Consider the following 13,147-nt stretch of genomic DNA (forward strand, 5'->3'; position numbering starts at 1 on the left):
AGGAGGACAACAGGAGGGTTAAAAGACATCATGTTTTTTTCTTTGTTTAAACAAATAAAACTCCACTTTCACAACATGAATAATACCTTTTCACTGCCGGGTCCTTAATCAACCACACAATGGAGACCTGACCTTCATCACAAATATAATTAAAACAGGGGGAAACTTTACACTGCTCCAGTCATGGCATCCGTTGTAGAGGGAAAATAAATAAATAAAGTTCCAACATTAGGTAAACATAAATATGTGCTTCTTTTCATTTTTGTTAAGTATTTACATGTATTTTTTTTATTTGTTTATATCTTTCTTCTTTTTTATATTGTATTTGCATTTATATTTTACATTGATTGTATTTTAAGCTACATATTTTGAGGGGGTTAAAATCGATGTTCAATTCCATTTTATTTGTGTGGCGATTTTTAAGCAGCTTTACAGAACATAAAAAATATATAAGTTCAAGATTAATATTGGTCTTATATTTAAATGTGTTTGTTTTTATCCCTATTGAACAAGTCTGAGGTGACTGAGGTGACTGCGGTGAGGAAAAACTCCCTTAGATGGAAGAGGAAGGAACCTTGAGAGGAACCAGACTCAAAAGTGAACCTCATCCTCATTTGGGTGACACCAGAGGGTGTGATTATAAACTGTTATAAACACCAGAGAGGGTTATTATGAATAATGTCTTTTGTGCAGTCAGATACAAGCTGATAATTGTGTATTGATGAGAACATTGTTGTTTTCACATCTTCTCACTGAAGGTCTGAAATCTTCATAAAGAGGAACACAACTGGAGCTGATCTGTAGATGTGCATCAGGAACATGGACTGATACTGAGGATGAAAATAAAACTCGAGCCAGATGTAATGTATCTCTGGCCAGACTCCTGTGTTAGTTCAGATCTGAGATGTTCTTCCTGACTGTGTTCGCACTCTGTGCATTAGCATATTGCGTAAAATCAAATGCTGACAGAAAAATACCACAATAAATACTTCAAGAAAACGTTGAGGACAAATGCAAAATTCTTTTTGGACAGAAAAAAAAATCCAGCTGAACTGCCAAGCACATCTGAGGCACTATTTCTCCATGTACCAGAACACTCAAAAGCCCAAGAGCTATGGAGAAAAGTGAGAGTATGAGACAGGTATCTTCTGCCAAAGCCCTTGTGTGTGAGTATCGAATACAGTGTAAGAACAGAGCATTATGGATGATTTGCAGCTCTTATGTGGTAGAGATTTTCCTTAAAAAAAAACAAACACAGGATGATCCAGGGAGCAGTAGGGTGGTGCTGGGCTCGGTGGTGCACTCACAGGAGGCACGTTTTCCTCAACCGTCCCTCAGGAAGCTACAGATCCATATTCTGGTTCAGTAGCCACAACTGTAGTGGTGTCAATTTTTCAGTCCAGTTCACCGAATACAAAGCCACAAGTTAAGAGATTTTTCTGTTCTACAAACTGATCCATTAGTCAAGATAGTGATATGTAATAATAACGTCTCTAATATATCAAACACCGAATCGTCACACTGCTGTCCAGCTGTTTCTACATTGCAGATGTCATTCTTCAGCATGGATGTGTGTGTGTGTGTGTGTGTGTGTGTGGAGTCTCAGACTAGAATGTGGCCCAGTAATGCGTCATCATACCTACTGATTGCTCAACCCGCTCCTCATCTTCTCCCTGCTGCTCCTATAGGGGGTGTTCCAGTGAATACGCCGCTGACAGCACGATTACGATCCGTCTCCAACGCTCAACCTCTTAGCGACGTTCCCTAATTAATTTATAGAAGCGAAACGGTGAGGAGCTTTAGAAGTCAGACAGGGTAGAATTGGACTCTAATTTTTTCCACTTAGAGTGGAATGTGGCTTTCCTTGTGCCCAGTCTCTCTACACCACATATTTGCTGTTTGTTTTGACCGTGCTCTCTGTGGGGAAAGTAAGTAAAGGAGGAAAAAGATTTAGAAAAAGCAGTGGAAACTCTCACTTACTGCCAAGATTGCATCCATTTTCCTCTAAAAGTATTCAGAGTGATGCAATGGGACTGTTATTGGGTTTCACTTACAGGAAAACCACAGGTACGTGTGTACACACACACACACACACACACACACACACACAGTTGTGGGCGAGACAGGCCATGACAGACATTCAAAGCCTCCAAAGGGGTTTCTTTTCAGACTGATTCGGTGCCACTGTCTGAAGTCATACTCAGATCATGGACAGGCGAGATGCAAAGTATGCGGTGTAACTTATGTATTTAACAGCACAAAGCAGGAATATAATAAAAGCCCATTGAGTGTACGCTGTCTGGCAGAGCTAATAAAAGAGTTTTACTGCAGGGACAGAGATGTGTGACGGCCCATCAGACTGTGCCTCCGATCGCTCGGCTGCGGCTGCAAAGACGAGTCGTCCAGAGGAAGTTGTGAAGAGGTCACAGAGTCTCCGAGCCCTGACGATGTCATCTTACACACAAGCTTCGCCCTGGAATCTGTCTCGTGCCATTTTCAGTCTGAGTACGAGTGTCGAGCGTGTCTGGACATCCCGCCTCCATTTTTCCAGATTTCAGCGCTGAAATTTAGTCAGCAGTGACGTTCAGTTTTATTACATTAAACATTCTACAGACAACTGACTTCTTTAGTGTATAATAAATATTTGCATATATAATATACAGAAACTTAAAAGTGTCAAAATGTGAAAGCACTGATTAATAATAATAATAATAATAATAATAATAATAATAATAATAATAATAATAATAATAATAATACACAGATTCCTTCAGGCCTTTTTAAGCCGGAGTGTGTTGAGAACGCTGAGCACGCAGCTGTGTTCAGTTTTCTTGTGTCTGAAGGTGTTCATTGATAAATGTGGTGAAATGAAGTGGGCCTTCCTCTTCTTCCTCTCCTCCTCCTCCCCCCGTAATATGAAACTCATTCGTATTATTCTGTTCTTCACAAACTCCTGAGGCTCCACACAGGAGGAAAAAACACCCAGAGCATCAACATGAAAACACACCATAATCAGGGGAAACGACACAACAGCAAGATGTGCGTGTGTGTGTATGTGTGTGTGTGTACGTTTCAGCCACCTCATCATTCTAATCCATCAGAACATGAATGAATTTGAATAATGTTTATTATTAAATTGAATTTCAGTTCTGGGTTTGTTACATTACAGAAAGACACTTTTCATTTTAATTCCTGTATGATATTCTATTAATAATGACGGAGAGCCAAAAACAAAAACACACAAAAATAAAAGTTTTTTTAATGAATGAGGCTATATGCTGCTGTGTGGAGGCTCGAGACATGAAAGTACATATATTATGTGAAGTCTGGGTCACGTACACAGTGCAGCTCCTCACTGAGCTCAAGCCCAACTCACACACGGAGCCAGAAAGAACCACAAACATACTGAGAGTGAAAAGTGAGAGTGAAAAAAAGTCCTTAAAATGAGCTTTATTTCTGTGATCAGATGCAATTGAGCTCGCTGGAGCCTGTAGGAGTTTAACAGATCTACAAAATTCATGATTTATAAACATTATTTTAAAAGTCTCAGTGAAGACGTTGTTTTCAGGTGTAAAGGACAGAAGTTTTAACTGGTGTGAATAAAACTGACAGGTTTGCCCCACGCTCCAGACTGGGGCCTGGTGGTGAGAGGGGAGAGACGCCTGCAGGTGGACTGGATCACTGAAACCTGATCTATAATACACACAGGCTCCTGATGGCTCACGTCTGGGCCCCCACACACAGGAAGAGAGCCCCATTCCCTCGTCTCCTGCTGCATACATTTCAGGGGTTTTTAAATCACCTCCACTGACCTACAGCAACACGAAGGAAGAAAAGACGGCAAAAGAAAACGACAGAAAGAGCCTTGAAGGAACAGCAGGTTTAATTAAAAATAACGTTCCTCAGAAATTCACCCTGTCAGCGTTTCACAACTCGTGTTTAATGACTCCATGTAGCGTGTGTGATCACGAACGCTGGCAAATAAATGAACAGCAGTTTAACATCAGGACGTTTAACAAGCACGAGGGTTTAATTGAAAAATGAGCTCGAGAGGAACCGACTCCTGAAACTGTGTTCTTTATTGTTTCTTTTGGCATGAATTATAGTTGAACATATACTTTTTCATGTGTTGTCTCCTTGTCCATGGATTAAAGGTTCAGTCTTGATTCAGCATGAGACAGCTGCATGGCCCAGTGTGGGAACAGGACTGGGACTGGGCTGGACGAATCAGACACGCTTCTGCTTCTTACACAAACACCTCTGAGCTCACTGAAACTCGGCCCAGATTTCATTCTCTTTTCGTTTATTTCTTATTTATAAAAACTTTATTGACAAGTCAAAGCAGACGATTCTGAGCAAGTACATTTTTAAGAAGTAACAAGATGTAGAAAAATGTGTACAGATTAAAAATCACTTTCAGCCTTCATCCAGTTTGTCACTAAGATACAGGCAGAATGTGACGGTTAGGTAAAGAGACGGACTGTTGCATCTGCCCCCGAGGAGAAGACCCAGGGTTGGGTCGGGTGGAAAGCCACGTCCAGCACCCCTAAGTCATGAGTGATGGCGTGACCTTTCAGAACTTTGACAGGGACGATGAGGGGATTCTGCAGCAGGTCACTGTGAGAGGAGAAAACAGGAGAAAGCATGAGGCTCGGGCAGAAATACTCAAGTGATTTCTTTCCATTTGTGGAGAAAAATGGTGGAGAAGCTTATAGTTACAATAAAAGCCAAAATTTCTGGAAACTGGTTTGCAGTTTAACCATCAACAGCTAGACTGGATGGTAAACTAACATCTCATCCTATTAAAGTCCAGCTGATGTGTGAACAGACAGAATCAGGAATAAGAGAGAGGGGGAGAGAGGACGAGTTAGAGAGAGAGAAAGAAAGAGAAAGAAATATTTCCCCATATAACAGAACAGACTACAGGATTCGTGGTCGCAGGAATGAACACAAAAACAATCAAACTTTTTTTTTAAATAACCACAAAATCGTTTGATGTCAACACGTGTGTTATATACGTGAGTACAGCTCTCAGAAACTCAGAGATGTGTCGCTTCTCTGCTAGGGGTTATAATGAAGAATCCTGTGTTTACAGAAAGTAGTTCTTAATAATAATAATACTAATAATAATACTAATAATAATAATAATAAAAACAGAAAAAAACAAAAAAACAAAATCATAAACAATCATAAAAGAGTGAAATCCTAGACAGTCTGGAAAAAGATGATGAAAGGATGAAGATACTCACTTGTACACCATCCCGTGACAGACGACGACGCTGCCGTCGTCCGATCCCGAGGCGAACAAAGGGTAGTGCCTGTGGTAGGCCACGCCCCTCAGAGCCTTCTTATGATGTCTGGTTAAAGACAGAATCATGTTAGTAGACGTCAGCAAAATGTTCTCTTTACACAGACCCCACACGTGAAATCATGAGGTTGTGCCGTCTCACCGGAGCACTTTATACGGCTTCGTAGACAGATCCAGGTCGAACCAGGCCAGTCGGCAGTCGTAGCTGCCACAGATCACGTTGTCACCTTGAAAATGAGAAACGGAGAAACTTAAAACTCAACACCAGTAAACCTCCAGTCACACAGTCAGCGGACCTCCTGCTGTACAGCTTCACGCTGGAGGTAAATGTTTATGACATCACACTCCATGGTGTTAACCAGCCATCACAGCGGGAATGAAGATCGATTCTCATAGACACATTAGATCTGTACAGACACTGAGGACTGACAGCAGCTCTGTCACACTGTAACTGCACAAAAATAAACAATCCTTTAACTGAGCTGATGTGGAAGACGTCCTACAGCAGGGAGGTGATGATGCAGTACAAAGCAAACCCATAACAATAAACAAAACATTAACTATATTAGTGTCACTGCTTTTTCTTTACATCTATTTTGCACTAATTATTGTTAATGTGTGTTAATGTGTGTTAGTGTGTGTCTGACTGCAGGTGTGTGTGTGTGTGTGTGTGTGTGACTGACTGCAGGTGTGTGTGTGTGTGTGTGTGTGTGTGTGTGTGTGTGACTGACTGCAGGTGTGTGTGTGTGTGTGTGACTGCAGGTGTGTGTGTGTGTGTGTGTGTGAGACTGCAGGTGTGTGTGTGTGTGTGTGTGTGTGTGTGTGTGTCTGACTGCAGGTGTGTGTGTGTGTGTGTGTGTGTGTGTGACTGCAGGTGTGTGTGTGTGTGTGTGTCTGACTGCAGGTGTGTGTGTGTGACTGCAGGTGTGTGTGTGTGTGTGTGTGTGTGTGTGTGTGTGACTGCAGGTGTGTGTGTGTGTGTGTGTGTGTGTGTGTGACTGCTGGTGTGTGTGTGTGTGTGTGTGTGTGTGTGTGTGTGTGTGTGTGTGACTGCAGGTGTGTGTGTGTGTGTGTGACTGCAGGTGTGTGTGTGTGTGTGTGAGACTGCAGGTGTGTGTGTGTGTGTGTGTGTGTGTGTGTGTGTGTGTGAGACTGCAGGTGTGTGTGTGTGTGTGTGTGTGTGTGTATGACTGCAGGTGTGTGTGTCTGACTGCAGGTGTGTGTGTGTGTGTGTGTGTGTGTGTGACTGCAGGTGTGTGTGTGTGTGTGTGTGTGTGTGTGTGTATGACTGCAGGTGTGTGTGTCTGACTGCAGGTGTGTGTGTGTGTGTGTGTGTGTGTAACAGCAGGTCCAGGTCCCAGTGTTTGCTGTACTGAGTTAAACACATCCCTTTGACTGCTGAGTGTTTTGTATCACTGCTTCAGTTATTTTCTGATTCTATAATTAGATCCTGATGTTGATCTCAGTGCTGTGGAGCTGAACATCAGTGTTGGTGACACCAGATCTAGCAGATCTTTAGCAGTTACACAACAGGAACACTATGAAGAAATCAGTGTACAGAAATCAAGTGTAAAGTGTAATAAAAGAAAGCGGAGAGAGAGGCTGCAGCTCCTCATCCACACTGTCAGAGAGCACGAGCCCAGGTCCACTCACCTCCAGGGTGCACGGCCATGCTGGAGATCCACTTGCAGTTGGTCATCAGCTTCTTGGTGAGCTCCTGATTGATGAGGTTGTAGATACGGACGTAGCGCTGTGTGGCCACAAAGAAGTAGGGCCTGATGGGGTGGAAGGAGACGCACTGCACCATGCCCTTGTTCTTACGGAAGGGGTTCTGCGAGCGTCGCTTGCTCACCTGGTGGATCAACACCTGCAGATTGCTGCTGTCGTCGGGCATGACGCAGGCCAGGTAGTCACCTTTCCCATGCCAGCTCACCTGCCTCACAGCCTGAGGAGAGACAGACACACAGGAGGAGAGGGAGAGAGTGAAACTCTGAAGGAGGATGGAGGCTGTTACCATCATAAGGTCAACGGTCAGAGTCATTCTGCGGTAACCTCAACAATGTTAATCCAATTATAACCTCAAAGACGCTCCGAGACGAAATTTATGGCTATTAATACTGGCTTTACCATCCTGCCAGCTGGTGAGCCGGCTTTTCTTTTTCCAGTAGTTTTAATTGGACACTGGAGGCGTCTTATATTTCTTTCCATTTCAAGAAAAAGACGACCACAACCTTGTGGCTTTTGCCAATAGTTAAAAGCCTCCTGGCTACGGTGCATATGAGGGACAGAACGCAGCACAGAGACGGGGGAAAGAAGACATCAAGATTTTATCATTTCATCAGACTCTGTTCTGCTGCACTGATCAGCTGTAGGACACAGAGTTCCCACAGATCACAGCGACACCATATTAAACACAGTACATGTTAACATCCTAACCACATGCAGTGTGCATACTGTGTGATTTCAGGGTACCTTGGGGTGTGTGAGGATGAGCCGTTGGCCCTGATCGTGACCTTTGCCCTCGGCGACAGCCCACTGCACCGCCTGCTCCTTGGCCTCCTCCTGTTCCTCATAGGACGAGATGAGCTGATCAGTAGCACTGCAGATCAGACGATCTCCAAGGCCAGGGTTTATCAGCACTACAGTCTCACCACTGTGCACACACGCACACACGCACGCACACACGCACACACACACACACACACACACACACACACACACACACACACACACACACACACACACACACACACACACACACACAGCTTTACTAAATCAGCAATAAAAAAGTTCAGAATATTAAAACACTTCACTGGCGTTAAGAAGAAAACCTTTACTTTCTTCACGTTTAATTCAATTTTCAGTTCAGACGTAACACAAATATTAAAGCTTAAAATGAACTTCCTATTCCTTTCTTCATGAGCTCCATACTTTCCCCCTGTGTCATTTAACATTAATTTATGGACATCTATGGTTTGATTTCTTTGCATGTTTGGATTGAATGTGTTGTTACCAACATCTGGTGAAAATTTCATGTCAATAGCACCGTTAGAAATAAATTTACTGAGAAAAATGGTGACGTGTTCAATACTTATTTTACCCGCTGTATCTCTAACATTTATCCCTAATGATCAAGTCTGAGGTGATGATGGTGAGGAAAATCTCCCTGAGATGATATGAGGAAGAAACCTTGAGAGGAACCAGACACAGAAGTGAACCTCATCCTCATTTGGTGACACTGAACAGGACATAATGTCAATGTAAATAATGTCAATGTAAATAACGTCAATGTAAATAACGTCAATGTAAATAATATCAATGTAAATAATATCAATGTAAATAACGTCAATGTAAATAACATCAATGTAAATAATGTCAATGTAAATAATGTCAATGTAAATAACGTCAATGTAAATAATGTCAATGTAAATAACGTCAATGTAAATAATGTCCATGTAAATAACGTCAATGTAAATAATGTCCATGTAAATAATGTCCATGTAAATAATGTCAATGTAAATAACGTCAATGTAAATAATGTCAATGTAAATAACGTCAATGTAAATAACATCAATGTAAATAACGTCAATGTAAATAACGTCAATGTAAATAACGTCAATGTAAATAATATCAATGTAAATAACGTCAATGTAAATAACGTCAATGTAAATAACGTCAATGTAAATAATGTCCATGTAAATAATGTCCATGTAAATAATGTCAATGTAAATAACGTCAATGTAAATAATGTCAATGTAAATAACGTCAATGTAAATAACATCAATGTAAATAACGTCAATGTAAATAATGTCAATGTAAATAACGTCAATGTAAATAATGTCAATGTAAATAACGTCAATGTAAATAATGTCAATGTAAATAATGTCCATGTAAATAATGTCCTTTCTACAACAGTTTATAGTTTAGTGGAATTCGTCTTTATAGTTTTTCATCAGAGGGACGGCTTTGTAAGGACTGACGTGCACTGAGCGACTGCTGCTCTGTAATCCACACTGTGAATAATAAATCTGATGAGTAATAAGATGCGATCTAATAAAATGAGACTGAAATGAGGGATTTTGTTCGCTTCAGTGTTCAGAGATACTGTAAGGATTTTAAAAGTATGAATCAAACCTTCGTCAAATAGAGACGTTACCTCACGATGTTGGACCCTGACTGTGCTTAATGTTCACCTGAATCCTGTGCAGGTTAATGGCTGTTAATGGTTTTTATGGAATGATGCGTTATATTTCATGCATGTTACTGAGAAATTACTGGGATTGTCTCATACAGCGTGAAGGACACATCAGGCTGAAATCTCTGCATCAGTGAACTGACAGCATGGCGAAGTTAAACAGGAAGAGGAAATGAACTTACTGAGTGACAGCAACCAGACACACAGCAGGGTTTGGACACCAGGCCACACTCTTCACACCGCCACTCACATCCACCGTCTTCACACAGCGAGCTGTACTCACTTCCCAGAAGCGCACGGTGCAGTCGTCTGAGCCTGGGGTCAGAAAGTGTGAGAGAGACATGGAGTAACATCAAACTACTTCAGTCTTTACAGATGTGCAGGCAAATCGTGTGTGTATGTGTGTGTGTGTGTGTATATATATATAAAGTGTGTACATACTGTATATGTCAAATTTAAATTCTGTGTGTGTGAGACTGTGTATATATAAATGTGTGTGTGTGTGTGTGAGAGAGAGAGAGAGAGAGAGAGAGAGAGAGAGAGAGAGAGAGAGATAGGCCTCCATTGTGTGAGTAGTGATCATTTCACTGCAGATGTCGGAGTGGACTCCTGCTCTCCTCTACTACTGCCTGCTGAGCTGTTGAAAAACTAATGCTCTGGCAACCCAGCTACGTGTTACAGAGCAGCTTGACTTTGTTACTCGATGCACAACATTCAGCTTTTTCAGCTCCACCACTGGGACAGAAGCCACCTTACACATGCGGCTGCTAAAAGTGTCTCGTTGTGAAACTTTTATACCTGCACGCTTCGTAAATGCAGGAAAAACAAGTCAAGCGGTCCTGGATGGAGGGTGGAGTGTAATAACTCCCTAAACCATAATGGCTTTTTAAGTAGTGAGCACCAGGGTGACGGATATAGCTGAGCAGGGACGGTCCCCGGGGCCGTGGCCCAGAGGTCCGTCTGGCACACATAGCTGTGGTCTCGTCCGTAAATCTCTCTGCTTCAGCCAAACACACACGGCACGGACGCTCCACTCGCTCTGTGTGTGTGTGTGTGTGTGTGTGTGTGTGTGTGTGTGTAGAGTTTTAGATTAATGTTTGTGGAAGTCGACAATCTGACGAATCTCAATTTTCCCACCATCTCGATCCTGAACAGAAATAAATAGCTGCAGATATTTATGGCATGTGACATCACGAGATCTGTTAAACAAAAGTGCATCTAGCACCAATGTTACATCAGATCTTTCAGGACGTCCTGTCAGGACTTGACCCCAGCCAGCGCAGTGTGTCGTGAATGGCGGCGTGGTGTTCAGTAAGCACTTCCTGTGTGTGGCTTACGCCTGCCTGCTCTGACCCCTCAGATCTCCTGTCTCCACCCCACTAATTTGTAGTTGTGTTGTTTTTTTTCTACTTTCAGCTTTATAGATACTCCTATATTCAGCTGAGCAGCAGAACAAACAACACACATGCACTTGTACGCTGTCCGACGTGTCGCTCGACCTGGCCAGTGTTTAGGATACGTTACAGAGGCGCCGTCCTTCCAGTCACTTCGAGCAGGGTGAAATCCTGCGTCTCCTCCATTCAGGTTTCTGTGTAATGCTGGTTGAGGTAACGGGGAGCTCTCGCTCTTCCTACACTTTGTTGTGCTTCGAGCTAATTAAAGGTGAGGTGTAGAACACCTTTGTTAAGTCAGCCCTCTAAAATATGTTTCGATTCATGACATGAGGAAGCACCATGGAAGTTTCTGGAAAAAATAAAAAGCTTTCTCTATTTTTAAAAACAAATTTGTCAGTGAATTCTTATTTGCGTCTACATTTCCAGCATTTAGCAGACGTCTTTATGCAGAGCAACTTACAGTTGATCTCATTTTATTCAACTGAGCAATTGTGGGTTAAGGGCCTTGCTCAGTGGCCCAGCAGTGGCAGCTTGGTGGACCTGGGATTCAAGCTCAGAACCTTCTGATTGGTAGACCAACACCTTGACCACTAAGCCAAATACCCCTTCTCATAGATCAAAGCTTGGTGTAAAAGTCAGCACTGGTTTAAACCTGGAACCCAATTGTTATAGATCCTGCAGTGAAGTGGAGACGCAGTACTTAACACACTCACACAACTGAAAAACAAACTCTCGTGGCGTGATGGTGCGAGGCGGGGCGGGGCAGAGGGTGTGTTCTAGACTGCAGAGGGGCTGTAATGCCTGGGAGGCTGTCAACTGCCTTTTTACTGTGGGAAAGCACATTTTATTACCGGTTTAATATATTTTACAGCAAGACAAAACAGCGGCCCTGACTCTAGTGGTTTTGCATATGGCTTTATGGAGTCCTTTGTTATGGACGGCTTAACAGATACTGCCACTAAATTGTTGCCAGCCTCTTTCTCCGTCTACGGCTGTCCCTCCCACCGCATTAGTCATATGTGGACCTGTTTTCATCATCGCAGCCAGAATTAAAAGAAGAAATCCATGGAGATAAAGTGGATGAGAGCAGAGCTGCGATCAGGCTGCGCTACACGGCCTGACGGACAGAAACACGCCGTTCAATGTAAACGCCGCTGTTTTGTTTCTAATCGATAAACTATTAGTTACTGAAGCTGCCTCAGTCAAATCACCCGCAGTAACGTGACCACATTTCCATAGTGTAAGGGATATCATTTGGGTTTTGTGGCTTTGGCCGCACCACTCCCTTCACTAGAGCGTAGAGGAACTGCCCGACTCGGCCTTATTAAAATGATTCCTTTTCTACTGCAGCTTTCATATCGCTCATAGCAAAGCTAATGGCAATCAGATGCTTAATGCTACCCGAGAAAATACTCAATTAGAGCATGTGCTTCTATTTATTTAAAAAAGACCCAAACAGGCAGAACTTCTGAGATTAGAGAGAGAGAGTCAGAGAGAGTCAGAGAGAGGCAGAGAGAGAGAGAGTCAGAGAGAGGCAGAGAGAGAGAGACAGAGCGAGAGACCATAAGTGAGGGTGAGAAAGAGAGAGAGAGAGAGAGAGAAGAGATGGAGAGGGAGAATGTGTGAGAGAGAGACAGTGAGTGAGAGAGAGAGAGATAGAGACAGAGAGAGACAGAGACAGCAAGTGAGGGTGAGAAAGAGAGAGAGAGAGAGAGAGAGAGAGAGAGAGAGAGAGAAGAGATGGAGAGGGAGGGGTGTGTGTGAGAGAGAGAGAGACAGTGAGAGAGAGAGAGAGAGAGAGAGAGAGAGAGAGAGAGAGAGAAGAGATGGAGAGGGAGGGGTGTGTGTGTGAGACAGAGAGAGAGAGAGAGAGAGAGAGAGAGAGAGAGAGAGAGAGAGAGAGAGAGAAGAGATGGAGAGGGAGGGGTGTGTGTGAGAGAGAGAGAGAGACAGTGTGAGAGAGAGAGAGAGAGAGAGAGAGAGAGGGACACAGAGAGAGAGAGATAAAGGGACAGAGAGAGATAAAGGGACAGAGAGAGATAAAGGGACAGAGAGAGATAGAGGGACAGAGAGAGATAAAGATAGAGAGATAAAGGGACAGAGAGAGATAATGGGACAGAGAGAGATAAAGGGACAGAGAGAGATAAAGATAGAGAGATAAAGGGACAGAGAGAGATAAAGGGACAGAGAGAGATAGAGGGACAGAGAGAGATAAAGGGACAGAGGGACAGAGAGAGATAGAGGGACAGA

At 43.0% G+C, this 13,147-nt stretch overlaps 1 protein-coding gene across 1 annotated transcript in view; it reads right to left on the bottom strand.

The window, feature by feature from the left end:
• Nucleotides 1–4,061: 4,061 nt before the first annotated feature.
• bop1 (BOP1 ribosomal biogenesis factor) overlaps nt 4,062–13,147 on the bottom strand; it is a 45,162-nt gene continuing 36,076 nt past the window's right edge. Inside the window, exons 11-16 of the mRNA XM_027166595.2 lie at nt 9,686–9,818; nt 7,781–7,961; nt 6,962–7,253; nt 5,451–5,535; nt 5,250–5,357; nt 4,062–4,617 (exon numbers count right to left, since the gene is read on the bottom strand). Of these exons, the coding sequence (XP_027022396.2) occupies nt 4,464–4,617; nt 5,250–5,357; nt 5,451–5,535; nt 6,962–7,253; nt 7,781–7,961; nt 9,686–9,818 (953 nt within the window). The 3' untranslated portion in view covers nt 4,062–4,463. The remainder of the gene's footprint in view (nt 4,618–5,249; nt 5,358–5,450; nt 5,536–6,961; nt 7,254–7,780; nt 7,962–9,685; nt 9,819–13,147) is intronic.

This window comes from Tachysurus fulvidraco, chromosome 24 (genome assembly GCF_022655615.1).
Source record: "Tachysurus fulvidraco isolate hzauxx_2018 chromosome 24, HZAU_PFXX_2.0, whole genome shotgun sequence".
Classification (NCBI taxonomy): domain Eukaryota; kingdom Metazoa; phylum Chordata; class Actinopteri; order Siluriformes; family Bagridae; genus Tachysurus; species Tachysurus fulvidraco.